At 62.4% G+C, this 27,809-nt stretch overlaps 2 protein-coding genes and 2 long non-coding RNA genes across 18 annotated transcripts; 2 read left to right on the top strand and 2 right to left on the bottom strand.

Moving 5' to 3' along the window:
• Nucleotides 1-2,665: 2,665 nt before the first annotated feature.
• LOC119877146 lies at nt 2,666-4,432 on the bottom strand. Its single transcript, XR_005371956.1, has 2 exons — nt 3,621-4,432; nt 2,666-2,817 (listed from the first exon to the last, which is right to left on the bottom strand). It is a non-coding gene; the product is annotated as an uncharacterized LOC119877146 (long non-coding RNA).
• TMEM18 (transmembrane protein 18) lies at nt 4,165-11,387 on the top strand. 2 transcript variants are annotated; one of them, XM_038560656.1, is made up of 5 exons: nt 4,165-4,323; nt 5,568-5,688; nt 7,059-7,113; nt 9,318-9,411; nt 9,496-11,387. In XM_038560656.1, exons 1-5 carry the CDS (start codon nt 4,267-4,269, stop codon nt 9,583-9,585), a joined length of 417 nt encoding a protein of 138 aa, XP_038416584.1. In that variant the 5' UTR covers nt 4,165-4,266; the 3' UTR covers nt 9,586-11,387. The 2 variants fall into 2 exon arrangements, with proteins under 2 accessions (XP_038416584.1, XP_038416583.1); XM_038560655.1 differs by lacking the exon at nt 4,165-4,323 and adding an exon at nt 4,619-4,881.
• Nucleotides 11,388-12,141: 754 nt separating this feature from the next.
• On the top strand, nt 12,142-19,715 carry LOC106559908. Of its 10 annotated transcripts, none has more exons than XR_005371949.1 (7): nt 12,142-12,620; nt 12,731-12,863; nt 14,175-14,286; nt 14,481-15,227; nt 15,401-15,570; nt 17,221-17,402; nt 18,384-19,715. It is a non-coding gene; the product is annotated as an uncharacterized LOC106559908 (long non-coding RNA). The 10 variants fall into 10 exon arrangements; XR_005371948.1 differs by having other exon boundaries at nt 12,142-12,637; XR_005371955.1 differs by having other exon boundaries at nt 12,142-12,863; nt 14,481-14,632; nt 15,123-15,227.
• Nucleotides 19,716-22,863: 3,148 nt separating this feature from the next.
• LOC102155720 lies at nt 22,864-27,809 on the bottom strand. Of its 5 annotated transcripts, none has more exons than XR_005371939.1 (6): nt 27,491-27,809; nt 26,652-27,184; nt 25,223-26,129; nt 24,031-24,871; nt 23,670-23,889; nt 22,864-23,373 (listed from the first exon to the last, which is right to left on the bottom strand). XR_005371939.1 is itself a non-coding variant. In XM_038560653.1 (3 exons), the coding sequence occupies exons 2-3, from the start codon at nt 24,368-24,370 to the stop codon at nt 23,166-23,168; spliced, it is 909 nt and encodes a 302-aa protein (XP_038416581.1). In that variant the 5' UTR covers nt 24,371-24,871; nt 25,223-25,241; the 3' UTR covers nt 22,864-23,165. The 5 variants fall into 5 exon arrangements, 2 of the variants coding, with proteins under 2 accessions (XP_038416581.1, XP_038416582.1); XR_005371940.1 differs by having other exon boundaries at nt 24,760-24,871; nt 27,491-27,808; XR_005371941.1 differs by lacking the exon at nt 26,652-27,184 and having other exon boundaries at nt 23,670-24,871; nt 27,491-27,808.

Genomic DNA, 27,809 nt, shown 5'->3' with positions numbered 1-27,809 from the left:
GAGGGGGCCGTGAGCAAAAGAAGACTGTTTTGGGGGTGTTTCTTGGTGATTGTGTGCTTTTAAGCAATAATTGAAGAGAGCTTCAATGACCACCCCGCGTCCGGGAATCTGCGAGGCTCCCGGGGGGCCTCCAGTCTCACGCTGTGGCCCGCAGTTTCTGCGAGTGGCGGCTGCAGGAGAGGCTGGCACGGGCTCGGGCACGGACCACGGGTGCCAGCGTGCCGGGCGACAGGGCGCGTCCGGGTCCAGCGGGGTTGACCTTGTTTCCAAAGGGAAAGCTTCAAATGGGCCCCGTGCCCGCTGCAGGGGGCGCGGGAGCAAAGATCCACGGGTGGGTGAACTGATGTGGTGTGCAAGCTCCATAAAGCTGTAGGATTGTCTACGTGTATCATCGTATTTTAAACATGTTAAGAAGCCTCAACTTTAAGAATGGCTCTGCCTGGCTAGAAGCAAAAGCAAAAAATGAAATTAAGGTGCTCAGGAGACTCCGAAAACCTTGTTAGGTCTATTTTATTTTCTTTATTTTTCCTATCCCTTCCGAGTGTTTGCAGGAATATTTCTCCTAAAAGAGGTCACTCGTAAGTCATACTTTATTTACCTCACTCACTTGGTGGATCTTTCCGTGCCGTCTTGTATTTTGCTGTGGCCCGGGGGCTCTGGGCGCTGCGGCCTGCACGTGCAGGTCCCAGCGGCAGCTGCATCTTTAGGAAAAGTTTATACAACCGCGTGCATAACGTAGGCGAACTGGCTCTGAGCACTCTCTCTGCCGCAGCAGACACCGGAGGTCCGGCCTCGGCTCCCGGGCCAGAGACACACTTGATTTTCTCAGCGCCTTGTGCGTGTGCTCTGCACGATCGCGGTGGAGGGGGAGGGCGAGAGCGAGAGAGCGCGTGAGAGACAGATGGTACAACTGAGCACTTCTGGAGGGAAAGGAGGAGGCTCCCTAAGGAACTGCCGGTGGGGCCGGCGAGGCGAGGCGGACGGCTGGCCCCGCGCGTCCCCCCAGCCATCCCACAGGTGGCATCCCACAGCCGCCCCACTCACGGACAGCATCAAACACCAGTGTCAGCCTCGCTGCAGCCCCACGTGTGGCCGGGACCTGGTGTCCCCTGGCCCGAGCGCACGCAGCATCCGCCAGCACAGGCGGGACGGCCTTTCCCAGGAACCCCACCCCCAGGGGGCGGCGGCCGCCTGACTCGCAGGCCTGTTGGTGCCTGGGACGGAGGTGGCCGGGCCAGCGGCCGTGGAGCCCACACTCAGCCGTCAGGCCTTCGCGCGGTCACACTCCGCGGCCAAGAAATGAGAGGCGGCGTTCTCCCCAGGGGTGCACGGGCCCCGAGCAGTGTCACCCTAACCCTGGCACCTCCTGGCCTGCGGCCCGGGACAGGTGCACCACCAGCTCCTCCTCGCCTCACTGGGCGCAGGGACAGGGTCTGACGACCTCTGTCTCCAGGACGACCAATTAAGTTAACTGAATGCCAAATTTTCCAAAGCATGGACACGACTCCGTCTCCACCCCTCAGGTCACTGTTCCTATTCCCGCGATCCTAGGTGTCCACCGGCCCGTCACGCAGACACACCGGGTCAGCCCCTCCGGCCTGGCGGTGGCCCAGCGTCCGGTGGGAGGCGGGCCATGCTAGGCGGCGGCCAGGGTGCAACAACCGGACGGACGTTTCCCAAGCGCCCAGTTCGTGCCAGAGCCCGGTGTGGACGGGCCTCCACGGCTGTGACACAGGATGGCGGGGGACAGAGCCCGACCTGAGGCCTCAGGCCACGCCGCAGGGACATTCGTCCCAACGTCCGTGGCCCCGCGGGCCCTGTGCCCAGGACATCACTGGGGCGTGCTCTGGGCCCGAGCTCTCCCAGAGTGCGGCGAACACCCGAATGCATGACACTGTGGCCCAGCTCTCAACCTTGCTTTGGGGTGTGACCCACCTCGGGGCAACGACACAATCAAAACGAGAGGCGCGATAGCTCCAGACGCAAACGCTGCTCTTACGGGGTGACCAGGAGCCAGGAAGCTCCGCGGAACCCTGGGGCCTTGCGGACCACGAGCCCCTCCAACCCTCCCAGCCGCGCTCCCAGGAACTCTGCGGTCTCCAGCACCCGGCTCGGGAACGAAGCGGAGGGGACGCCCTCCACGAACGTGTTGGTAGTGACTCAATTTTCCCAAAAGAAGACATAACTGCTTGTCTACGGATGAAAGGGAGGCCAAGATCTCCAGGGGTGCTCCCCTCGGGCTCCCTCGACAGCTCCTTTCACCGGCAGCTGCTGAGCACTTGCGGGGCTGAGAGTAGGACACGTGGGCACAGGGCTCGCGCCCCGGGAGGCCCAGGCCCAGGCACGGGGGCAAACCCGCTGAAGCCCACACGCGACCTGAGCCGTGAACCATGGTCTGCAGTCCTGCGAGCGCCCAGCTGCACACCCTCCTGGAGAGCGGAAGCTGTCGCGTCGAGGGGCGCCGGGGGCTCCAGGGTGCAGCGCCGGGCTCTTGGTTCGGGTCAGGTCAGGACGTCCGAGTCCCGAGATGGGGCCCCGCGCTCAGGGGGCGCCTGCCCCTCCCTCCGCCCCTCCCCTGCTCCGGGCTGCTCTCTCTCTCTCTAATAGGTAAATTGTCAAAAAAAAAAAAAAAAAGAATATGTAAAGTGAAGATAAGATATTAAAGTTCTTGGATTTAACCTATAAACTTTTATTATCCATAATCACAGAGTTTTCACAAGCATGTTTTTAAACGACTGGCATTCCGCAACGGCGATCCACGAAGTCAAAAATAACGGGTCTGAACGATCCCATGACGCTCAGAAAACATTTCTCCATCTAAAATTAAAGGACGCCCGTAAAACCCGCCAGTGCGACAGCCGCGAACACGGAACACTGTTGCCAACAGTCCCGAGGCCGGGCGCGTGCTGCCACCTGCTGCCGCCCGGTGAGACGGCGACTGGACCCGTCCACACGGGCTCCCCGACCCCCGTCCGCCTGGGGACACGGGCCGGACAGGAGAGCGGCCCTGGGCCCAACACGCGTGACACGTCCCACCTCCGGGGGGCCCCGGTGCAGGGGACGCTGGACACATGGGAGCCCGGGCCTCAGTTAGGACGTGGGGGACACGTGCACACTGAAGGGAAGGGACGTGGCATGGGGCGGCGGGGGGGCAGGGGAGGCCCCGGGAAGGAGGCGGGAGGTGTGCAGCAGGCGGACCGGGCCACCATGGGGTTTCTGGAGGTCCCCGCGAGGCGGGGGTGGGGGGCAGCGGAGGGGGCCGGGACCCCACTCCTGGGGCAGCCCCACAGGCTGGTCCACCAGGGCACGGACCTTGGGGTTGACTTGGGGTTTGATCCTGTAGTTCAGGAACCCCACCTGCCGAGACGCCGTCCCTCCACCCTGGGGGCCCCTCCTCCGCCGGGTCCTGCCGAGACTCCGCCTGGGACCCCGGCCGGTGAGTCTACAGGTGGCCACGCTCACCCACCCTCGCCTGCTCCTGGAACCCTGGGCCCTGACTCGACCCGAGGGCCCGGCTCCCACGCCCTGGACCAGGCACCCCGAGCCCACACCTCTAGGCCAGGGTAGCACCCTGGGGGCCTGCCCCCCTGCCCCCCGCCGTCCCCCCAGCCTGCCCTCACCTGAAGCCCCGGGGCAGGGCCTTCCGCACCGCACCTGTGCTCCCCGGGCAGCACTCCGACGGCCCAGGTGTGCAGCGACCACAGCCAGGTGACGTGCACCCACCCACAGGGCATGTGCCACCAAAAGGGGGTCCCTCCCAGGCCCTGTGTGGCCCCAGGAGCCGGGACACTGTCTCCCCCGATCCCTCTGGGTCCAGCGGTGTGCAGAGTCACCTGGTAACCCCCAGGAGCACGGACACAATCACCGTCGCCCTCGGTCCCCCGGGGTGAGGCCACTGCCCCCGCGGTCCCCCGGGCGCGGTCACGGTCCCTGTGCCCTCCGTCCCCCCGGGGTGCAGGCAGGACGCGCACCCGCCCCGGGTCAGGACGCGGAACCGTGGACACCGACGCGCTCCCCTGTCCCGCCGGGAGGGAGCCCATCCGGGACCTACTTCCGGTTCCAGCCCCAGACGCCTTCTAAAGCCGTGGGATACCGCGAGACGTGACTCCGGTCCCCCACAAGCGGATATCGCGAGATGGCTGGATCCGCGCAAGTTTCGCGACAAGTGGAAATGCCGCGAGAGGCGACGCCGGAGGCGTTCCCCGTGCGAGCGGTCTGGGCGGGGACAGCGAGGCGGAGGGGGTGAGGGTGGGCCTTTCCGGAACGATGCCGTCCGCCTTCTCCGTCAGCTCCTTCCCCGTCAGCATTCCTGCCGTGCTCACGGTAACTCGCCGCCTTCCTGACGGCGCCTCGGGCGGTGACAGCTGGGGCCGCTCAGGGTTTGCCCGCTTCCGCGTGGGCGCCAACCGCACCGGACGGCGCGTGGGGGCGGGGCTCCCGGGGCGGGGCTTGCGTGCGGTGGGCGGGCGCCCAGGGGCGGGGCTTATGTGCCGTGGAGGGGCTTGGTGGGCGGGGCGTCTAGGGGCGGGGCTTGCGCGGTGGGCGGGGCTTGGTGGGGCGGGGTGGGCGGGGCGTCCCTAGGGGGGCCCCGGGGCGGGGTTTGCGCGCGGTGGGCGGGTCCCCGGGATGCTGGCGGCGGTGTGGACAGCCCCGCGGTGGAGTTGCTGGGCGGGGCGGCGTGAGCTCCGGAGCGGCCCTGGCGGGGTCCTGCACGCCCCGTGCTCCGCCTGTCCCGCGGGTGCCCTCCGCACCTGGTGGGGCAGGGAGCCGTGGCCAGTTGGCCCTGCGGAGGCGCGCGGGAGCGGCGGGGGCCCTCCGAGAGTCCCCAGGGCTCTGCGGGACGCGGAGGCAGGGCCGGCCTGGGAAGGGCAGACCTTGGGTGTGAGCCTGCATCAGGACGTCTGAGATTGGGGGGGCTCTGAGCACGTGGGGGGAGAGCTGGGCACCTGTGGGGGGAAATCCGAGTACCTGGGGGGGATCTGGACACCGGGGGGGGGGGATCTGGACACGGGGGGATTTGGGCATCTAGAGGGTGAATCAGCACGTGGAGGGTAGGTGGGCATCTGGGGGTATGGACATGCCCCACAGAGTTGAGGAGACCCGGCATCTTGGTGCTATTTGGAAGGCTCACAGAAAGTTTGGAGAAAAGAAAATCTGGTAGACTGGGATGCCTCGGATTTCCCAAGGCCTTAAGTACTTGTGTAAAAGATTCAAGGTAGTTCTTGGTAAGCCTTGGAGTCACCAAGTGCATCTCCTGACCGAGTCACTTAATGTCCTCCTCAAGTCACAGGATGATCCTTAGAAACACCATTCTGTTCCCTACGTTGACGGGGCAGGTCCACAGGCACAGGCATCACACCGGCGGTGTTCCTCTTTAGAGCCAGGGCAGAGGGTTCCTGCTGCATCCTGCCCTTCCCTTCTCCGGCCCCCGTGCCTACGAAGCCTGTGGGGAGGGCTCTGGACCCCTTAGCCCAGGGAACGCCCAGTAGCGAGGGACCACTGCCCTCCCTGACCCACAGACCCGGAGCCCCACCTGAGCTGACGATGAGATGACATGTGTCTTGTAGCAGACGGACTGGACGGAACCGTGGCTCCTGGGGCTGGCGGTCTTCCACGTGCTGTGCCTGCTGCTCACATGTCTCTCGTCCCAGAGGTACAAGCTGCAGGTCGGGCATTTCCTGTGCTTAGGTGAGTACGACAAACAGCTGCGCAACGCCGATTGCTGTGTGATATGGCCAGGTGCGGGTGGGACACCTGAGGGCTGTCGGCAGGTGTGCACCTCCCCTGTCAGCGCTGATGAAGTCGTTTCCAGTCTCCCTGCATTGCCATCAACTGCGATGAGTGCAGTGAAGGAAGAGCACCCCAGGTATTGTGAGGCGCCCTGTCCACATTGCTAGAGGTAGCTGAGGTGGGCCGCGAGCATGATCCATGCACGGCCCAGAGGCAGGCCCCTCGAGCAGCACGATGGCCTGATCGGAGCAGCTGAAGGGCTAGAAACAGCCTGCAAACTTCAGAACTCTGTGGGTCTGTTACTGTCTAGGGAGAGGACGGGGTGCTTTGCCCACTCACAGTAATAAATAGACACTGTTCTCCATGTGCACACACACTGGTCATTTCACTGTCAAACCAGCACAAAATTAACTTTAATCGGTGCAGCATCTCTTGCTACACTTTTGCAGATGAAGCAGAGAGGTTCCTTAACCCCCCGGGTCCCTTAGCGCCTGGGTGGCACGGCGGAGACTCGGGGTGGCGTTGGAGGCGCAGCGCCTGGCAGAGATGGTGCCGTCCTCCCCCCCATGCCTTCTGAGTCCTGCCTGCCTCCCCTCACCTGGCTCTTGGGCTTTCCTCATGGGCCCCGTTGGGTCTGTTCATGGAGGCAGGAGTGGAGATTGCAAACCCGGTGTGATCTGTTCTGTGATTTGGGTCAAGGGCAGCAAGGCTCACACGTTGTAACTTACCGAGGAATGAAAGCATCGGTGTTGAAAGCAGGTTGCCCTGTGCTGGTGTGTTAGCAGCAGGCTGTGGGGCCACCTGCCGGGCTCAGGAAGGCCCTGCCGGGGAGGCTCGGGAGCATCACGGGTTGTGCCGTGGCCGCTGTCCCGCTGGGCAGGGCTCAGGAGCCCAGGAGCATGGCCCTGGGAGGCCGTGCGGGCAGGAACAGGTTGCTTGGAGCTCTGGGCATCCTGCTGCCAGCGTCTCCGACAAGGGAGCCCTGATGGGTCAGGTAGGGGCGCAGGCAGAGTTGCACATGCGTGAGCCCTGGGTGTTCGGGCACAGGACGTGGATGCCGCCCTCTGCACCTGCTCCGCAGCTTTGGACTCAGACCACTGAAGCTTTAACGGGTCTTGACCTTTCTCGGTTTTCTTCTGTTAAATGGTTGGGGTCCATAATTTTAAAATCTTACAATTTTGACCTCATGCTTTCTGTAGAAGTTAGTTTTCTCATCGAATTCTTACTTTTATATTTACGTTAAATGTATCATCACAGTAAGAACGTGTGCTTCTGTAATGTCAGCTTTGGTCACCCCAATCCTGATGCGTAGTTTCTCTCTTTTCTAGTGATTTTAGTTTATTGTGCTGAATATATCAACGAAATAGCGGCGATGAACTGGAGGTAGGCCCCTCCCCCCCGTTGTGACTGTGGTGAGGGACTGCACTGCGGGGGGGCATGTGCAATGGGCACAGCGTGCAAAGCACCGGGGTCAGAGAAGTGCGGGAAGCCAGGCTGCCTGAGCCCCAGGGACACCGAGGGCCTCTGCACTGATAGGTGTAGGTTCGAGGGCTGGCTTGTCAGCTGTTCCGGGGTTTGCAGATGGGCTCACACAGTTCGTGGCTGTGGGACAGGGTTCCCGGGGCCTCTGTACAGTGGCTCTAGCTGCAGAATAAAGAAGGCAGGACCTTGGAGAGAGCTGGGAGTGCATGTGGGCAGGGCGGCGGGGGTGCCCGTGAGACCCCACGTCCTCTCGAGGCCTCGGAAACCCCTGGCCACCCTCCTGAGGTGGGGGCAGCCCAGGACCTGCAGCAGGTCACCGCGGGCGCCCGCATCCCCGCCCTCTGTCCTTCGCCCCTGTGTTCAGCTCTCGCTGCATCCTGTGGAGAGTCAGGCCTGTGCCTACGGCTGCACCCGCGCAGGACATGCTGTGCCCACCGGGAGGGCTTCACCCGCGACCCTCCCACTGCGTCTACACGCGGTTTTCAAACCGAGGTCCACAGACCCTATCTGGGCCACAACGGCTTTTATGTGGCCTGTGAGCTGGAAAGGGTTTTGGCGTTTCTAAGCCCTGAAATGTTTAACGCTCTTAAACATAAAGAAAAAAGAAAGACTAGTTCTGGACTGAACAGGAAGCAGGTGACGCCTAGACGTCTGGCCGGTCCAGGAGGTTGTGGCACGCTGCGCGCGATGCTGTGCATGTCCCGACCAGCTGGAGCACCTGCTCTGTCCACCCCCCGCCCACCTCCTGCCCCCGCGGGTACTGGGGACCCGTAGAAGCCAGATGGACGAACACTTCCTCCCCTGCCACCCACCACCCTGCCCTGCACTTTCGGGGCTGCCTGTGGCCCAGCACCTCCCACCCCACAGCCCGACAGTCCCCCCTGAACCCCTGTCCTCAGCCCACGAGTCGGCAAGGTACCACCTCGTGGTGGTACCGACCCCCATCTCTTTCCATCCTAAAACCACCGGCTCGTGGGTTCCCAGGACCCCACCTGCCAGTCTCCGCCCTTCTCAGGGCCACCCCACCCCCCAGCCCTCCGCAGTATCCTCCGTGAGCGGGGGCACCAGCCTTCCCTGTGCGCCACCGCCGGGCCAGCCGCTAGGATGGTGATGCACATCCGGAGTCACCCCGGGCGGGGCTGTCCCCATGGCGCTGTGCCCCGTGTCTGTGCTTGCGGCAGCTTTGACCACTTGGACCGTGGGCCTCACTCGCCACCCTGAGGTTCCTCGGGAGGTTGTGGCCTTTGACACAGCACGAGCGAGGCTTTCTCCATCCCGCCGGGGTTTGCCCTCGCACCCGCAACAGCAGCCACCTCCCGAGCGGTGCCCTCCTCGTGCTCTGCCAGTGGCGAGTGGCTCAGCGTGGCCACAGCAGTCTCTCCACGTGCGGGCCACCGTGAGCCATGTCCTGAGCCCGGGCAGCCCCTTTCACGCACTCACGGAGTGCAGGGGCCTTTGTGCAGTCCATGCCCGAGTCCATGCCCGAGTCCACGCCCTCCCTGCTTCCTTTCTCTCCGGTCGATCCCGACACGTGTGCCCTGACCGTCATGATCCGGCCCTTCCCTGATGCCTGGCCCCTCTGCCGCCGTCCCTTCCTGAGTGACGGTTCTGCGTGTTACCGTGTGGCCGCAGGGGGACCCTGGGTGCAGCTGGGCCTGCCTGTGGCGGGTTGAATTCCCCGGTGCCCTGAGCCTCCTGGGTGTGAAAACGCCGTGTGGGCGAGTGTTCCGCAGGCGGGGTGCCCGCCCTGTGCCCGGCTCGGCCTGGTCCTGCCTGGTGGCCCGCAGGAGCCTGCAGAGCTGTGACGGGAGTAGAGCATTCCGGGGGTCAGTTTGCCGTTACCCACGGCGCGCAAGTGTGTCCCTTGCCCAGCATGCCCTTGGGTTGGTTGCGGTGCTCCCGGTCCCCCCGGCATCCTGCCCTGTTCCCCGCAGGGCTGCCGGCCCGTGTCCCGAGGGGGTCGTGGGGCAGCAGCGCAGAGCCAGGGGGAGCCGTGGGCGGGTCGTTTGGAGGCAGGCAGGAGTGCTCCAGGAGCCACATGTCGCGGGGTGTCCTACCGACACCGGTTCTCATGCCAAGTAATTTTTCATTTTTTCCTGGAACAGGTTATTTTCAAAATACCAGTATTTTGATTCGCGGGGAATGTTCATCTCTATCGTGTTTTCAGCACCGCTGCTGCTCAACGCCATGATCATCGTGGTACGTGTTTTATAGCCTTCCAGCCTCTAGCTCCATTCTGTGTGTTTGCTGCTTCTAAAGACGTCTCAAAATGATTGTTTTCAGATTCTGTGGGTCCGCAAGACTTTGAACGTGATGACTGACCTGAAAACCCTGCAGGAGAAGAGAAGAGAAAGGAAAAGGAAAGAAGAGTGACGCTGGGACGCGGGTGTGGGTGTTCCTAGGGGCCTCTCTCCTTGGCATTGTCCTTGGAGGGCTCGCGTGTGCGTCCTGGGGCCACCTCGTCAGGCCCACCCCCGCCCCTCATCGTGGCGCCGTCTCACCCAGCACACGCGGAAATCATCCTGAAAATAAATGCTGACGTCCATGTGGGTGTCTCTCGAACCTGGGTCTGTTGGGACTTTCCAAATGTATGAACCCGTGGTGTCTGCGGAGCGCTTCCGGAGTCCCTCGTTGTTCGTGCCCTTTGTGTGAGCGGAGTAACTATGAAGCGTCTGCAGTGTAAAACCTTCAACAGGTGACGAGCCGCACTGTCGTGCATAGGCACCGTCACCCGCGTGGCCTGCACACGGTACATGGCAAAGTCGGTGACGTTCTGGGCCGTCCTGGGGGCTGGAGCCCGGGGCGTGCCGGGCAGCCCCCGCGCTGGGGTGACGTGGCCCAGAACCTGCGCCGAGCTGCAACAGGGAAGCCCGGGCTAGAGGACCCTACTCGAGATGCCGGGAGTCGGGTCCTGAGGACGCGCGCGCTTCTGAGCGCAGGGAACCCAGGCCCAGGAGGCGAGGCTTCCGTGAGCGTCCTGCCGCCCGCCCTGGGACGGGAAGGTCATGGCTCCCTCGGGCCCTCGCAGCAGTTGCAGGCGCTACGGTAGGAAGGCCTCGAGGTCAGGGTTCCCTGGAGAGCGGGTGGTGGCCTGTGGAGCGAGTGAGGATGAGCAGCGACGCGTGCAAGTGCCAGCGACAGCTCGGCTGTTGCAACAGGTAGATCCTTCTACCCAGTAGCCAGGTTACGTCCCTTCCACGCGGATCTGCTGCGACTCCGAGGCGTCCACTTCCAGGCTCCCGCCCAGTGTGGGACCCGCTGGGGTCCCGGGAGTAGATCCCAGGGGCTGGAAGCGCACTGTCCCGAACAGCAGCTGCCGTGCTCGGGGGGTTTGACGACAGCCATTTGTGAACAACCGTCTAAATGTCAAAGATTTTTCTCCTCTAAGTGAAACCTATTCTTCAGATTTCAAATAAACCAACGATATGAAGCACCTGCAGGCAGCGCTCTGGAAGACGTTGCAGTTCGGTCTCGAGATGCAGGTGATGTTTCCATGGACCGTCGGGTATAAGCCGAGGAACTGCCTCCGGAGTTCTGACCGCGCTCCCCTGAGCCCAGGGGACCTTCCAGGTGGATCCTGCACGCGCTTTACCCTGACCCGTGCCGGTTCCTGCCTGACGTCTTATTTTTGTGTCGAATGTAAAAATGACACGGAAGCAGCGTCCTGCATTGGGCCGGGTTTCCAGTCTGTGGGGCGTGGATGGTGCCCATGGGCCCTGGGCTCCCGCGGCCTGGCAGGCGGGCAGAGGGAGGGCCAGGACATGCTCGGTGGCCCGCGTCCGGGTGTGAGCTCCCCCGTGTGGCAGCTCCGTGAGCGCGGCCTCTGCGGCCTCCGCGTGTGCGTGGGATGTTGAGGGGACACTTGTACTTTGTCTTCACACGGAAAAATTCTTTTTTTGACTGTCTAGTACGTGCCTACTTGGTGGCTTGAATTGTGGCGTTAGCACAGGTCTTCCGTGCCCAGGAAGGTCCCGCGTGTCAGCTGGCCGGGCGCCGCGGGGTTGAGGCCTGTGTGCCATGACGGGTCCCCCTCGCTCTCGCTTGAAGCAGGCGTTCAAGGACACGTTCACGAACAAAGACGAGAAGAGATTTGTGATAAGAATATGTTTTGCGTATTCCAAATCTGACACCTTTGGTTTCTTGATTGTTGGAAATAAAATATATATTTAATAATATATGGCTTTTTCTCCTGAAATGTTTGCTTTGACCTTTCTGTGCAGGAAGCAGGGGCTCCCAGGACATGGCTCCGCATCCAGCCCCTGGCACCGAGCGCCACAAACCCAGAAAGTCAGACGGTCCGCGTGGAGCATGAGCAGCACGGCAACCACGTGGGCTGACGGTGACCGCGGCAAGGACGTGCTACACGGGCTCACCCGTCCCAAAAAGTCACAGTCAAAAAGTTTTAACTTGGAATATTTATTGAGTAGGGATTCAGAATAAGGAATTTCAGTGCAGGTGACACTTAAACAGGGAGCTGTGGTGACCCAGGTGACCCGTTGGGGGAAGGACCTCCTGTTCCAAACACCCTTCTTTTACCCCGTTTTAGAGAACACGTTTTCACTGCATCCTGCACCACTCTGTGTCGAGAGGATGAGAAGCCTTACTAATCGTCAAAACAGGAAGGACAAATGGCCTTTTTAAAGATTTATTTATTAGAATCCCAAGCAGGTTCCCCACCTGACGTGGGGCTTGATCTCACGATCCTGAGACCATGACCTGAGCTGGATGCTCAACGGGCTGCTCACCCAGGCTGCAGGGAGGGCTGCCGGGGGCGGGGGGAGGGTGGTGGGCCACAGGGAGGGCCAAGGGGACAGCCGCAGGGAGGGCCGAGGGGAGGGCTGGGGGGTGGGCTGCACGGTGGGCCTCAGGGTGATGGGCTGCAGGGATGTGGGTGCAGGGTGGGCTGCAGGGGAGAGGGCTGGGGGGTGAGCCGTGGGGTGCTCGGGTGGGATGCAGGAGCCCTTCCCTGCGTCCTCCGGTGGCACGGCTGGGGCCTGATGGCCGTGAGGCCCAGAGGCCCCGATGCTCGGATTCCCTTGTGATGCGTCGGGCTGCCTCCCGCTGGCTCTTGGGTGGGCCACGTTCCACCCTGGGGACATGCCTGCTCTGCTCTCTGCGGCGTCCTTGGGAAGCTCAGTGCTCCACTGCCAGGTCCGGGCTGGTGGCCTGGGTGCACGCTGCGGGGACCGGGTGCCGGGGAGCAGCTCCCAACTGCCGCGGGCTGGCCAAGCTGCGAGCCAGCGGGCCCCAAGGACCTGCGCCCTCCCTGCACTGCCTCTGCCCACCCTGTGCTTTAGCATTGCCACGGAGACCTGGGCGCAGCCCCCTGCATCCGGCCTCCTCGTCGTCTCCCTGCCTGGTGCATCCTCGGGGCTCGAGCTAGCGCGATCCCACGCACACGAGGACCTGTGAGCCCCGAGGACCCGTGAGCCCTGACTGTTGACACTGCCCGGGGTGGTGCCTTCTTGTCTAGGGTCGTGGCTCCCGTTTGTGCTGATCTTCCTTCCCGTGTCCTCAGCCTCCAGACCTGGTTCAGAAGGGCCTGGTGATGGCGTTCGGGGCTCCGGTTCCATGGTGAGCCTGTGGGCGGGTCATTTGCAGACACAGCGGGGGACTTGCTGTGTCCACCTGCGGGCAGCAGGCTGACCCCGGTACGTCTGTTTTACTGTTTCCTCTCCCTGTCCCCATGTTTGGGTCTGGCTGTGGTCTGCGTGGACTTTGTCCGCCCCTGGGGCCCGAGTGCGTCCTCCTGGGCCGGGGTCTGCTCGCCACCGCCAGTGGTTTGCACATGGTCCTGAATGTGGGCTGTGGGGGCTCCCGCCGGCCGTGTCCGCTTGGCTTGTACATAATCGCCGGTGTTTTCGCCGTGGGAGGAAATTGTCCAATGTCCATTTGCTGCCCCCACGTCTTTCCTGAAAGTCCATTTCTTTTTTTTTTTTTTAAGATTTTATTTATTTATGAGAGACAGAGAGAGGCAGAGACACAGGCAGAGGGAGGAGCAAGCTCCATGCAGGGAGCCCGACGCGGGACTCGATCCCGGGACCCCGGGATCATGTCCTGGGCTGAAGGCGGCACCAAGCTGCTGAGCCCCCCGGCTGCCCGGTCCATTCCTTATAAAGCATTTCTTGAGCCCTTTGAGCACAGTCACGTTTCAATACGTGGCACCATTTTCAGTGGCGACGTAGTAGCCAAACCACGTAAACTCCATTTGCTCAAGGACCTCCTGGTCCTGGAGATTCAGAGTTTCTCTACGTGTTTTCCTGACATGAGCGACACACTGATGTGTGGCTTCAGAGGCAGATGTTTGCACGTTAGTTATTGACGTGGAACGAATCCTGCAAGGGAGACGAAGCGAAATACGGGCGGACGCTTTAGGACCGTTGATACAAACCGCGAATCCGGCTCAGGATGCCGAAAGCAGCATCTTGGCCCCCGTTTCCCCGGCCCCGTGCACTCTCGGCGGCGGCGTTACAAACCTACCCCGCTGGTGAACAAGCACAGATGTTAGCTCCTTGTTTTAATTTCCATTCCGTTGATGACCAGTGAGGCTGATGGTCTTCAAGCGACTATTGACAGTTTGTGTGTTTTGGGAGTAACTTACCCATGCACTTGATTCTTCCGCAATATTGCCCCTTAAAATACGTGGTGCTGGTTTTATGTATTAACGTCAATAACACATGTAAGGCAAAGCTGTCTTTCTAGTTTGGGGTTGGATTTCGGCCGTTGTCAAAAGAGTTTAGAACTCTGGGAAATCCCTGTGTTTTCTGTATTTCTGCCCCCGCCTCGGAGGGCGCAGGGTCTGCGACGCCGCAGCCCACCAAGCGAGTCTGCCGCCATCGCGTGCGTCCCGGCAGGAGGGTGACACCCAGTGACGACGAGGTCACTTCATGGCCGGTGCTTATTTTACGTAGGTTTTGGCCGATGTTAAATGCCTCCGTGGTTTGTTTCGTTTTCTTACCCAGACTTGCACCACCACGAAGGTTCCTGGGAGCAGCTCCTTACTCTTCATGTTCTGTCCTGTGAGGAGTTAGTGGAACCAGAGTGACAGGAGCCAAGCTGTCACTGCAGGTGAAGGTACGTGCATTTTATGGTGAAACTGGTGATGGTTAACAAAAAAAAAAAAAAAAAGTAAATTCAAACCATTTCCTTTTCATGTAAAAGTCTACCCCCAGGATCTCTGAGGACCCTCTTGCTGTATGATATTATCCTATTATGTTTACATTTTTGAAATCCATTTGAGGGCACCTATGGGGTTTGTCTTTTTTCAGCCTGACCTTCGGCCTGAGTCACTCGCCTCGCAGCTGCCGTCGGCTCTGGTGCCGTGGGAGGAAGGGGGTGCGTGTTCGTCCGGCTGTTGGGGTGCCAAGCAGCATTGGACCCTCCACCGAGCAGAGTAGCTGTGGCGCTCAGGGCAGCAGAGGTTCGCGTTGGTGCCTCACATCCGCCCCCCGGGAGAGGCGCCGAGGCCCTGGGCCTTCCACGGCCCATCCCACCCACATGGCAGCTTCGTGCCGGCAGCAGGTCACGCACGGTCCCTGGCCTGAGGTCCCCGGTGCGGGCACTGTGGGACACTCGCTCCTGGCGACTCTAAAAAGGTGCTGCAAAAACAAGGTGTGTTTTGAGAGCGGTTAGCACGTAGGACAGAGGCCCCGGTGAAGACGGCCGCGTTGGCCCTAGCCCTGACCCGCGCCGCGGGCGCGTCCACTCCCGGCTCCGGCACAGCGGACAGGGTGTAAATGCGGGTCCCGGGGGCTCACTCACAAGCCGGCACGGACGGAAATAGTGTCTTACGGGAAATGAGGCCTGGAGGAGGGCGTCTTGGGAGGGGGTGGGTTGGTTTGCACTTCCAGCTCTTGGAACTTGTTAGAGACGCCGCATCAGCCAAATCGCTGTTTTTTCCTGAATCTCAGTTTCCCCTCGAGAAAGAAGTGCGTGTGAATGGCTGCACAGCCCTCTAACGAGGCCTCGGTGAGGAGCGAAGGATGCGAGGAGTGCCAAGTTTCCGTGGAGTGCAGGTGGGGCTTCTGGGGGGCTGGCTGCAGACAGGCTGGGCCGAGCCCTGAGAGCCGTAGCCGGCGCCCGGAGGGCGCACGGGGGGCACGGAGGGCACAGGCCACGAGGCCGCTCACCTGGGCGCTTGCTTACTGCGGGCTCTCCGGGCTGCTGAACCCTCGTTCTCGGCGAGGAGGCATGTCTTCACAGACACCCGCACAGGGCGCTGCAGGCTGAGGGAGGCGCCGTTGGAAGCCTGGCGCGAGGACCCGGCCGCCGTCTGATGGAAGGCAGCAGCCCCGGGCACCGTGCTTTGCTCTCCTGCCGTCGGGACGCAAGCTCACCGGGTCCTGGTTATGCTGTCAGGTTAGTTTCCAGTTTGCCAGAAGCTGACCAAGGACATGCGCCGCCAGAGGAAGACGAACAGCGGGGTCCCGTGCATGCGCCTGGGAACCCCCGGGAGGCACGCGTGCCCAGACCCTGGACGCCACTGGAATTAGTGCACACATTTAATTATAATGTATTTGCTAGTTTCTGGAACACTTTTTAAAGATGAAGCTTAAGTAAAGGCGATTGAACGTGGAGGGGATAACGAGGCTGTACCGTCTGCTGCTGCGGTGCACGGGGAGCTCATTACCGGCCCGGTGTGTGGGGCCCCGAGGCGTGCGGATCAAAGGCCTGGCCCTGGCCCTGCAGTTTCCTCTCAGGAGGGCCTTTTAATGATTAATTTAAGTTGGAAGCTGCGGGGAGCATCTTGGTCCCTCGCGCCACGTCTGAGCTCAGAGGGCCTCACGGCTCCGGAGACAGACGAGCAGCCTGTGGGGACCCCTGGGCACACGGACTCCCTGCCCCCCGCACCCGCGTTCCTGCTCTGTCGGGGGCGCGTCACCACAGACCCACACACAGCAGCGCACACACAAGCAGTGCTTCCCGCTGCGCCCCAGGCCCCGGGAGTCTGGTGTGGACGTGCTCCCCGAGCCAGCAGCTGCGGAAGGTCAGCAGCAGCATCCGGGCTCCCGGTCCGCTTCCCCCCGGGCCCCCGACACGGCCACCACCTCATTCCGCGCCGCAGTTAGACGCGTATTGCGTTTATATCTTCTCCCTGCCCGAAATATTATCCGAGCTCCAGACGTCCTTGCCCCACCCCACTCCCAGCAACTACTGATGTTTTCACTGTTTTTAGGAGTTTTGCTTTTTCCAGATTACTGTATAGTAGGAACCATCAGGGGTGTGACCTTTTCACGTTGGCGTCGTTCACTCGGTCATGAGCACCTAGGTCCTCCATGGCTTTCATGGCTTGTAGTTCATTTATTTTTAGGGCAGAATGACATTCCATCGTCTGCCTGGAGCACAGAGTATCTATCCATCCCCGGGTGTGTGCGTGGAGCACAGAGTATTTATACGTCACCCGGGGTGGGCGTGCACCATGGGGTATTTCCCCGTCACCTCCTGAAGGTCGTCCTGCAGCTCCCAGTCTGGCCAGTTAGGGGTACAGCTGCCGCCAGCCTCCGTGTGCGGGTCTCGAGTGCCCATAGGCTTGGGCCCCCCGTGGACCCCGAGGGCTGCGAGGCTGGGGCACGAGAGCGTGTCCCGTGCTGCAGGAAGCCACCAGCCGTCCTCCACCGCGGCCACACCAGCTGCCTCCCCTCCTGCGCCCAGCCTGCCCCCCCCCCGACGCGGCCTGGGTCCCACAGGTGTCCTGTTGCCCAGGTGTGCAGCGGCATTGCATTGTTGCTTTAGCTCGAAGCCGTGTGACGTGCAGCATCGCGTCATGTGCTTCTTGCTGCCCTTCCTCCTTCTCCGGTTACCTGTGTGCTCAGATCTTTTGCCCTGTTTTAAGCTGGGTCATGCGTGTTCTGCTTGCCGAAGACTCTTGTGTTTTGGATGACCGCCCTGCCTCAGGTGCGCTTTGCAGCTGGCCCCTCGCAGCCTGTGCTGCCTTCTCACCTCTCGACAGCGTCTCAGCGAGAAGGCTTCAGTTCTGAGGACTCCAGCCTGTCTCTGTCGCTTCCACAGATGGTCCTATCGCGACTGCATCTGAGAAGCCGACCCCTGGGTTGCCCGCCTCTTCTCCCCTCTGACCACAGCCTGGGGCCCAGAGCGAAAAGGTGACGACGAGGCACCGAGAATCTGAAAATGTAGACTTGACTTGAGAAGAGGCCCCACTCGGGCTGCTGGGTGGCGTCAAGCAAACAAGGGTAGGGGAGGGGAGGGGAGGGGGGGGCCAGGCGTGGGCAGGGTCAGGAGGGGTGTTGGCGGGCGGGTGAGCAGGCGGGTGCTCTCAGGATGGCCCTGTCTCGCCCGCCCGAGCCCACGCGTTTCTTCTACACACGTTAGAGCAGGGGGAGCTTTCCCCTCTAAGGTCCGTGTGCAGGTTTGCATCAGGTATAGCCGGTGTTCTGGGGATGCCGCTATTTCCTTCTGGTCCCTCAGAAGATTTTCTGATGTAGAATAAACCAGGAGAAGGGAATAAATAGAGTCTCTGCTGGTGGGTTGGAAGCAGGACGGTCACGCAGGGGAGACGGTGCAGGACAGGGCGCGTGATCCGTAGGGTCCATTTGTCACACGTGGCTGAATCGTGGCCACGTGGGCCCGACACGGAGGCCCTGGACAACAGGCTCCCACTCCCGTCCCACCAAATGAAGGAAACGGAAGGTGGTGTATGAGGCCGGCTCTCCGGGGCCGCGCGTGCCCAGCCCTGAGCCTTGCAGACGCCGGAGCTTCATGGTTCCCCGAGGTGACGGTGACGTGATTCACAACCAGAGATCTTAGAGAAACGTATCCTGGAGTTTGCCCAAGATTCAACCTGAAAAAACAAAATTTGGTTTGGTTGTCGTCACAATAAGGTCACTAAGATACGGTGAAGGCTGGCGGCGAGGACTTGCACGCAGAGGAAGCTGTAGGTGGCGACTCAGGCTGCGCTTTCAACAGAAAATAATGCTTTTCAGGGGATCCCCGGGGAGCTCAGCGGTGGAGTGTCTGCCTTGGGCCCAGGGCGTGACCCCGGGGTCCTGGGATCGAGTCCCGCGTCGGGCTCCCCGCATGGAACCTGCTCCTCCCTCTGCCTGGGTCTCTGCCTCTCGCTCTGTGTCTCTCATGAATAAATAAATAAAATCTTAAAAAAAAAAAAAAGAAATGCTTTTTCCGTTAGCACATTATTTTTCCTTTTCTTGTTTCAGACTCTTTGTTGAGAACACCTCTGCTTTTAAGAAGACTTCTGTGGTCCTTGTTTATTATGTAGGAGGCTCGCCCGTTCCCAGGCCTCAAAGGACAGTCTGTAAGTTCTGGAAGCTTCTGGCGGCGTTGGGTTGTGGTGCCTGCGCGCTCGCTGTCCGCCCCCCTGCTGCCGTCTGCCCTTTGGGCCATCGGATGGTCAGGCCGGGGCAGCCTCGGGAGCGCTCCAGCAGGAGGCTAACAGCAATCCATTGTGGTCGACACGACCGTGCGGACGCCGTGCTACAAGCCGAGGACAGAATTAGGGGCAGGCCCTTGCCAGGTGCTCAGCGTGCGCAGCAGGACGGGCTCCACAGGCACACCAACGATTCCGCGATGTGTTCAGCGTCCACCCACCCCCTCGTGCCAACGCAGGCCCCTGCGTGAGCCCCGTCGTGTCTCCTGAGGCCCGGTCTGCACGGACAGTCCGCGCAGATCCTGGGTGAGGACTCCACGCAGAAATCCGCCCGCAGCCGACTATCACCCCATGGGTCTACCCCCTCTCCAGCATGCCAAGAACACTCGACGATCTAGGGAAAATACCACAGAACAGTGTTCTGATCTCGGTGGAGAAAGAAACTTTATCCTTAGACAAGATTCTTAAAAAATCTATTTTTTTCCTTAAAAAACCTATTAACAGCGAAGGGAAAATGTAAAACAGTGACTACGTTCATGTTATGAATTTTTCTTTCTCAAAGATGCCTCGAAGACCGTGAATGGGCAGCGTTGGGAGAAGCGGGCTATGCACGAGGAGCATGGGGAGCGCGGGGAGCACGCGGTCCCGGTGGGAGCACACGCAGGGCTCGCACATCCACCGGTACAGAATCAGGCCAAGCGTGGACAGGTGCTTCCTGGGGTGGCTCGCTGGGGACGACGGCACACGATGTCCACGGCCAATTAGGCTGTGAAATCAGAGAGACCCAGAGGAGCACCGTCAGCCCGTCCTGCCCACTACGCCTGAGTCCCCCAGTGAGACACGGGGACGCTCCTTCGCCCAGGACACCACCACTCGCTCTGAGCCTGAACATCCTTAACGTCTCAGAACCAAAGTGTGAGCGAAGAAAAGTCACAGAGAAACTTGATGCACGTGTGTTGATTCACAGAAAGTTGAACTCACGTGAGCTGGGGCAGTACGTGACATGGTGCACGCACGCCTGTACAATTACGGAAACCAAGGACACGGGAAGGGCAGGTTGAGGATGTCACTCGTTTCTGGATGCAGGCAGGGCTGGAGGCCACGGGTCCAGGGCGTGCAGGGAAGGGGTGAAGCCAGGGGGTCGGGGGGTGCAGGCAGGGATGAGGCCAGGGGCTGGGGGGTGCAGGGAAGGGGTAAAGCCAGGTAGCCGAGGGGTGCAGGGAAGGGGTGAGGCCAGGGGCTGGGGTGCAGGCATCTTGACGGCGTCCTCTGTCCTCGGGGCACAAGCTACAAGGGTCCCGGTTTATCACCACAGCTCCAAGTGTGCTCTGCTTTTTATTCATTAATAAGATGTATTCTAACCGGAAGTAAAATAGTCGTAAAATAATAATAATTTTATTAATATATAATAATAATTTTAGAAATTACAAAGTTTAAATGCATCTAATGTTTATGTTTATACTGTTGATGAACATTTGCTCCTATATCCAGTGGGTCACCTATTGGTGGGAGAGAGGAGGGGAAACAGGGAAACAGGCCAGCGAGCTGCCTGGTGGGCCTGCCCAGGGGCTCCGTGCATGGCAGGGACACACAGGTGGGGGTTACTATCTACCAAATTCTGAGCTGAGTGCCAGCGGGATGGGGGGGGAACCTCACCTGGGGGAGCCTCACCTGGGGGCACCTCACCTGGGGGAGCCTCACCTGGGGGGGACCTCACCTGGGGGACCTCACCTGGAGGAGCCTCACCTGGGGGAGCCTCACCTGGAGGAGCCTCACCTGGGGGACCTCACCTGGAAGAGCCTCACCTTGGGGAGTCTCACCTGGGGGAAACCTCACGTGCGAGAGCCTCACCTGGGGGAGCCTCACCTGGGGAGGACCTCACCTGGGGGAGCCTCACCTGGGGAGGACCTCACCTGGGGGAGCCTCACCTGAGGGGGACCTCACCTGGGAGAGCCTCACCTGGGGAAGCCTGGCTCTGTCCTCATCACCGACCCCACAGCCACGGCCACCCGCACGCACGTCCTGGCTCCGCTTCCCCTTGTCCACTGAGGAGCACCTCTGCTGGATGCACATGTCCCACCTGCGGCCCCAGCCCCTCCTCACCGGGGGCCCCCGGGACCCTCAGTCTCCTCCTCGTCCTGCTCCCCTGCAGCTGCCCTCGCGGAGCGGTTCCGGGTTGGATCCCTTGGTTAGGTTTTCTGATAATCACTTTGTCTACTCACCTGTTCGCTCCTTAAAAGAAAAATAATTACAAAACTTCACAGAAAAAAATATGTTTAGTGATGGGCTTCATCGCAGGTGAGATTGCCCCAGCGACTGTAAATTCCTCGTGAGGGAGGCCCCAGGTCACAGGGTCACAGGCAGCGCAGGTGGCCCCCCTCCATCTGCCTGCGGGTCTGCCCCAAGGGCTGAGGAACCGAGGGGCTCCCACCCCAGCCCCCGCCTCCCGGCGGTGCCTTCCTCGCTGGGGACGATCCATAATCCAAGCCGGGAGCTCACCCTGGACCCCAACACCGCGAGTGTTTGCGACGCCGAGAACACGGGCTGAGCTGGGTCCGGGTCCCGCCGCACCTGCTGCGCTTCCCCACGGCCGTCACCTGCGGCCTGGCCTCGGCCACACGCGGCAACACGCCGGCTCCTATGGCCTCGCCAGGCCCCCGGCTGCTGCAACCGAGTCACTAACGTGCCTGGATCTCTAAGCCGCAGCCGGGAAATGCACCGACGGGGCGCACGCGGCCTGAGATCCAAGGGGGCCCTCCCGACAGGTGCCACTCCTGACGCGGCCCAGCCGCCCACCAGCGACTCGGGAGCAGCAACAGCTGTCGGGCACTTTGCGGGTAATCACGGGGAATACCTGGTGCGAACACCTGTATCCGTTACCTATTCTGCGAAACACGGCGCACGAGCTCAGGGTCTGCGGTCCGGCCGGAGGGAGCGACAGGCTACGCTGGCACCTGCGGGCCTCGGCCGTGGAGCGAGGACGGAGCCCTCAGCTGCGGGGACCCCAGTCTTCCCGCCCTCACCTGATGAGGCCTGGACCACCGGTGGCTCAGAGCCTCCCGACCGGGAGCCTTCGTGAAGCCCGTGGAGCCCCTTCCCTACCGGAGGGGACCCCACCCTGCAGGGGGACGGCCGCACCCAGGCAGGGGCCACCGGGCTGTGGCCGTGTCCCCAGGAGACTCGGTGGTGCCCCGAGCAGCATCTCCTCACTGCCCGCCCTGTCCTGGTGCTGCGGGGCATCCCTCCACGGGGCCCAGGCGTCCCCTGGAGACGGGGGCGGGGGTCGGCTCGGTGCCCACAGTGGGTCTGCGCTGGGTCAGCGCCTGGCGCACACTCGAGGCCTCCTTGAATCGGGAAAGCCGTTTGTTCAAGTCTCCAGCTTTCGGTAGACGCCAGACAGCGGGTTGGTGGTGGAGAGTGGGCTGGAGGGCCCAGGGAGGGGCGGGGAGAGGGGTCGCAGCGGGGGAGCCCGGCAGGGGGTGGGGTGATGGGGACCCTGGGAAGTCCCCTCCCGCCCGGTTCCCAGGGCTGCTGGGGGCCGTGTCAGGGCCGGGGCCCCGGAGAGGGAAGCGGACCGGGGGCTCGGTGTGTCAGGCTCCTTTCCAGGGGCAGCGTCCTGGTGTGGGGCTCACCAGATAGCGGCAGCCCCCTACACCCACCCCCCGACTCGCAAACATTTTAGGATCCGTTCCGGAAAAATCACTTCCTGGCTTTCCGGGTACAACCGGTATTGATTTTGTTGCCTCTCCCCGATAAACGGAGTACTGTAAATACTGCAGCTTCCCAGGACTTGGGGCTACGTGACCCCGACAGTGGACGCTTGGGGCACAAGGGACTCGGTGCAGGGAACGTGCTCAGCGCCGGCCCCACGGACGGGCCACCCGATGACGCAGATTTCCCGGAGCTCGTGGCGGGGATGGTGCCCTCTGCACAGCTGCTCCGCACGGCGCGGGAGCCCCAGGAGGTCAGCCGGGCCGCGACCCGGGGCCCCTGCACTCGGTGGGAGGCCTCCAGGCTCCCTCGTCCTGTGCGACGTGCGGGATCATGGTCCCCGGGATCCGTGCGCAGCTGCCTGACCCCGCTCGGTCTTCAGGCCCTGCCCTGGCGCCACGTGTGATCCGCACAGGGGCTGGGGTCGTGCCGGGGCACCGGGCTCCAGGCCCTCCCTGGACGCGTCCTCACCCCCACCAGGCGGCCGTCAGGGCAAAGCCGGTCTGAGCCAACACCTCTCTCCCAAACTTCCTGTCGTCCCAGAGCTTTACATCTTTTTTTTTTTTTTTAAGATTTTATTTATTCATGAGAGACCCAGAGAGAGAGGCAGAGACACAGGCGGAGGGAGAAGCAGGCTCCATGCAGGGAGCCCGACGAGGGACTCGATCCCAGGACCCCGGGGTCACGTCCTGGGCCGAAGGCAGGTGCTCAACCACTAAGCCGCCCAGGGAACCCCAACCCTGAGTTTCTGTTGGAAAAAGCCCTGGCCAATTCCTCCCACAGCATTCTGGAAAAACCAGAGAGAATCGTAGGGCACCCCCGTTCTACTTGAAGTCTGGCCTACGGACCTTGCTGAAAACCACACGTGTCGTGGTTTTGGGCGTCTCTAAACGCCGCCTTATCATCCATCTACCCGGATAATAATTTCCACGAAGCGTAGGAACCAGGTCTCACGCAAGATAAAGCGCTGCCCAGAATACCGCCAGTTATTTTGAGGTCGGAGGCTTGCCGTGGCTTCCACATCGTCCCCGGGGCACGCAGGGCACGCGGGGCACCCGGGGCACTGACCAGGGAATTCAGGCGACCTTCCGCGCATGCTCGGTATGATTCTACAGGGAAAAAAAAAAAAAAGAAGCAATGAGGAGGTTTGGCCTGAACTGTCCACCGGGCGGGAGACTGGAGCGGCAGGCGCGGCGGCAAGGAGCGCCCCTTCCATCAAGACAGACGTGCTTGGCGCAAGGCCCGAGTTTCGGGAAACGCAGCGACCGGCCTCGGTTGCCCTAAGGGCCTGCGGCTTCTGAGAGCTCGCGAGCCCACCTGAGGGGACAAGTAGCTTCGCTCGCCTGCAGGTGCGCTGTACTTACTTCATTAAAGATGCATTTCAGAGTCATTTTGAAAATATTACCTCACCGATGCGGGCGAGGGGCTGCCAGGAAGTGTGCACCGCGCGGACCCGCAGCTGCTTGACAGCAGGATCCCGACCGCCTGTGGTTTCCGGGGGCATCCCCGGGGACGCGGGTGGATTGGGATTTCGGGTAAGAGCTTCCGCAGCCACCTCCTTGCTGGCGTGCCCCGGCCCCCCGCTCGGCCCCCATCGCCTTTGCTCGAGGTCCTTTTCACCAAATCTGTATTTGCAAAGAAAACCCGGATTCTGGCTACCGAGTCCCATCTGTCAGCGCACGGGGCGAGGGGACACCCCATGGGCTTGAGTCTCGTTATGCTTTGCATTTTACTTGGTGTCTGGTGGGCAACCCGGGCGGCCTCACCGTTCTCAGACTCAACTGCTTTCACACGACCCGTGAGGCCCGGGAGATCGCCCGGGACAAAAGTTGTGTCTCCTGCACTTAAGAGGCTGCAGCTCGAACCTGACCCGTGAGCATAACTGTCTTCATGTCTTTGAGGTTTATGGATAAAATGCACGTCCCATTGGGACGCACCGCGCCTCGGAGTGTTGCCCTCCCTCGCACCCTGGGCAGGCGCATCCCGGCCGCCTTCCCTCCGCAGCCCGTTGCTCTCGATCGCGACGTGGGTTGCGACCTGGGGCCAGTCCCCCCCTTCCCTCCGCCCCCCGCGGCCGGTCTGCTGGACGCAGGGAGGAGGCGGCATTTCCGGGGAGGAAAGAACCAGTTTATGAGGAATTTACGGGAAAGATGTTGGGCGGGGAGAGGAGTGGGGAGAGGAGCCCGACCTGAAACCTGCTCAACCCGCTGAACCAGTCACGCCTCGTGTGGGGTATCCATGCGCATCCCCTCCTCCTGCTCCAAGAGCAGGTTGGGAGGTGACAGGTTGAGACGCACGTTCGTCCAACAGTCCCAAGAAAATAAAGCCCCTCCGGGCGGATGAGGGGAGGCGACAGGAGGAGCTGGGACCTGACAGGGCGGCTCTGCCCCGGGGGCACAGCGCCGTCCACCCCCGCCCCCAGTGACCACCCCGGGAGCTCGCCCTGCTTCCCGGTGTCCAGCACCAGCTGACGGGGGCCGCGGGTGTGGACTCACTTTAATCCAGAAAAAGGCAAAAGGGCAGCTTCCGGGGCTCAGGCCCGGTGACACGGCCCCGCAATGGTGGGTTCCGCACGGAGCTCTTCCCACACCGCAGGGGAAGTGGCACCTGGGGGAGGGGGGGGAAGGTTTACCGGGCGGGGGTCACCCTGGGGCTCGTGATGACATCCTGGGGCTCGCAGTGACCCCCACTAGTGTGCGGCTGGGCTAACAACCCTGGGAAGTCAGCTGGCCACCCAGGACTGGAGTGAGGGCCGCAGGCCACCGAGGGGGTCTGTGGGGGGCGGGGGCCAGGGGCACCCCCAGACAACGCCCACAGCCAGGTCCTGGACGGTGCGGACGCCCAGCAGTCGGAGGGTCCTGACCGGCCTGCGGTTGGCTCGTGTGCAACCCCAGCAGCCGGCCGGGCCCGGGTCAACCTCTGGCCCTGCGCACACCGCCCTACGCATACCGCCCTCACCTCGGGGTTTCCTGCCCGTCAGCAGAGGCCCAGCCGAGGGGTGGCGAGGGGCTGGCGCGTGGTGGTGGGGCGGGGTCCCCCACCTGGCAGCGGGGGCTCTCCCCGGAGCAGACGCCACCACGGCTTCACGTGAGCCCCGCGGGGCCCCGGGTGCATCTGGGCCACAACCTCCGATCGCGGGGTGACCCCAGGCCCGGGCCGGCCTCTGCCAAGGGGTCCCCACGACACGTGTCTTCAGATGTGATTGCAACCGCGTGGTGACCTCTGACCTCACTGCCCGGATCCGACACCTGAACCAGGTGCTCGTCCTCTCAGTGGTTCGCAGGTCGGGTTCGGTGGACGTGGGTCCGTCTATTTGGGTAAAACAGATGACTTTCCCGCGTGGGAGTCTGCGTCTGCTCGCGGGTTTGAGGCAGCCGCCCCGCTGTTGGTTGCTCTGAGCTGGGTCTGGGTCCCCGGGGTGCCCCCCCACCCCCGCCGGCTGCAGAAATAAAGGCATAATGTGAAAATGCCACGTGGCTTTGTGCGCCCGGGGGATGGGGGCAGAGGGGCGCTCAGCCTCCTGCAGAGGCTCCCCCTGTGCCTGGGGAAGCAGCTCCTGGTTCCCGGCCAACCCTGGGGGGGGCGGTGAGGGGCAGGGTGGCCCGTCGAGTCCAGGACACGGGCTCCTGCAGCAGTGACCTCGGCGGTTCAGGCGGGCTCAGACAGTGCAGCCGCGGGGCAGGGGGGTAGCTGGCCTTGCTTCTGGAACCTTCTTCAGGACGCCCCACCCTCCGGGCCAGGCAGATGTGGGGTGATGCGAGGAGGCCCCGGGAGCTCTGCGGGGAGCACTGATACCCCATCCTGAAGTCGCTCCTTTTGTGATGAATTAAGGGTGAGTCCCGGGGAACGATGGGGCCGGTTCCACCTGAAACAAGACATGATGTTTACAGCAGCTCAGGGGTCCCTCTGGGGATCCACCGGGCCGCCCCACTCAGGACGCCTGGCTGCAGGCAGGCATTTCCTCAGAGCCGGGTTCCTGCCCGCCCGTCGGGCTTGTCCACCGTCCACACCTGCTTCCTCCCATTTACACCCTTTACTCCTCGTGCTCGGGTCCCCACCCCCCTAGCTCGGCACCCCCCCACCCCTCTGACCTCGGCCCCCCTCCCCGCAGGTCAGCCCCTCCCCCCAGTTCACCCCCCCAGCTCGGCCTCCCTGCCCCCAGCTCCGCCCCCAACTCCGCCCCCCCCAGGTCAGCCCCCCTGCAGCTCGGCCCCCTGCCCCCAGCTCGGCCCCCTGCCCCCAGCTCCGCCCCCAACTCCGCCCCCCCAGGTCAGCCCCCCTGCAGCTCGGCCCCCTCCCCCCAGCTCAGCACCCCCCAGGTCAGCTCCTCTCCCCCCATCTCGGCCCCCTACCCCCAGGTCACCCCCCGCAGGTCCGCCCCCCCCACCTGCCGCCAGAACACTTTGAGTAGCGTCTGTCCCTGTTGGAGTCGGGGCTGGATTCGCCATTTGGCGCTGCGATACCTCTGTGCTCTTCCCCTGGGCTCCAGGGGGGCCATCTCGTGGGGGCCTGAGCTTCCTCCCTCTGGTCTCTGGGTGGAGCCTGGCTTCCAGGCTGTCCCTGTAGGGGCCCGAGAGGAGCCAGCTGCAGGCTGAAAGCAGCAGGTGGCACCAGAGCTTCTCCTTTTAACAAATTCCTCACAGGAGTCTGAGGCCCTGGGGATGCGTCCGGGCGGCAGTCAGCGGGGCTCCCGGGGCCTGACGAGCCCGCTCGCCGTCTACACCAGCCCTGGTCTCAGCAGCTGTTCCAGGCCAGAGTCTGGCCCGGGGGAGCACAGGCCCCTCGGGAGAGCAGGTCCCATTTCGAATGGCTCCTACGGGCGCCTTCTGCAGACTTGCCGTCCGCCGTGTGGAACAGCCTTTCCTTCTACTCATCTCAAACGTACCTCTTCTCTAGGAGTCCAAGGTTCCCCTAAAATCCCTGTATTTGATATTGGGGATGTGGTTCGTCCAGCATATCGTCCCCGTCTGGTGACCTCCGAGGCCTCCCTGGACTGCGTCTGCGCCCTGAGCTGGGGGGGCCCAGGGTGGGCGGGATGCTCCAGCTGGGGGGTCGGGGGGGCACGAGCACCCACCACCCTCGGGGAAGAGGGGCCCGAGCAGTGGGGCTCCAGCCTGGGCAGGGCCCCGGGGAAGCAGGTAGCCTGGCAGGGCCTGGCCGTGACCCCTCCGTGGAAGGCGGGGAGCCGGGGGCTGTCCTGCCACGGTCTGGTTGCACAGGGCAAACCTCGTGCCGTGTCCTGGTGGCGCACGCCGGAGCCATGCCGGACTCCTCCCTGAGTGTCCTCTGGATACTAGGCCTGACCTGAGCGTCTGTTTGTTGGGGGAACCCTCTCCCCACCCCATCCTAGGCCCTGGCCACGCCCTTCCATGACTCTGTGACCCCGCTGGCTCTGTGACCTCATGACTGTGACCCCCGTGACTCTGTGACCCTGCTGGCTCCATGACCCCTGTGACTCCGTGACCCCATGACTCCGCTGGCTCCGTGACCCCGCTGGCTCTGTGACCCCCGTGACTGTGACCCTGTGACTCCGTGACACGTGAGT

The sequence above is a fragment of the Canis lupus genome, chromosome 17 (genome assembly GCF_011100685.1).
Source record: "Canis lupus familiaris isolate Mischka breed German Shepherd chromosome 17, alternate assembly UU_Cfam_GSD_1.0, whole genome shotgun sequence".
NCBI lineage: Eukaryota > Metazoa > Chordata > Mammalia > Carnivora > Canidae > Canis > Canis lupus.
Note: the sequence above shows the minus strand (reverse complement) of the source record. Positions and strands in the feature narration are given on the sequence as shown.

What these genes read in the sequence shown, in the direction of transcription:
- TMEM18 (XM_038560655.1), top strand. Translation starts at nt 4,627, where the DNA reads ATGCTGGCGGCGGTGTGGACAGCCCCGCGGTGGAGTTGCTGGGCGGGG. An exon ending in GGGAAGGGCAGACCTTGGGT is followed by an intron (nt 4,882 to 5,567) that starts GTGAGCCTGCAT and finishes TGTGTCTTGTAG; the next exon opens with CAGACGGACTGGACGGAACC. An exon ending in CGGGCATTTCCTGTGCTTAG is followed by an intron (nt 5,689 to 7,058) that starts GTGAGTACGACA and finishes TCTCTTTTCTAG; the next exon opens with TGATTTTAGTTTATTGTGCT.
- LOC102155720 (XM_038560653.1), bottom strand. Translation starts at nt 24,370, where the DNA reads ATGCCGCCTCCTCCCTGCGTCCAGCAGACCGGCCGCGGGGGGCGGAGG. An exon ending in CCCTCGCCCGCATCGGTGAG is followed by an intron (nt 23,374 to 23,669) that starts GTAATATTTTCA and finishes TTTTCCCTGTAG; the next exon opens with AATCATACCGAGCATGCGCG.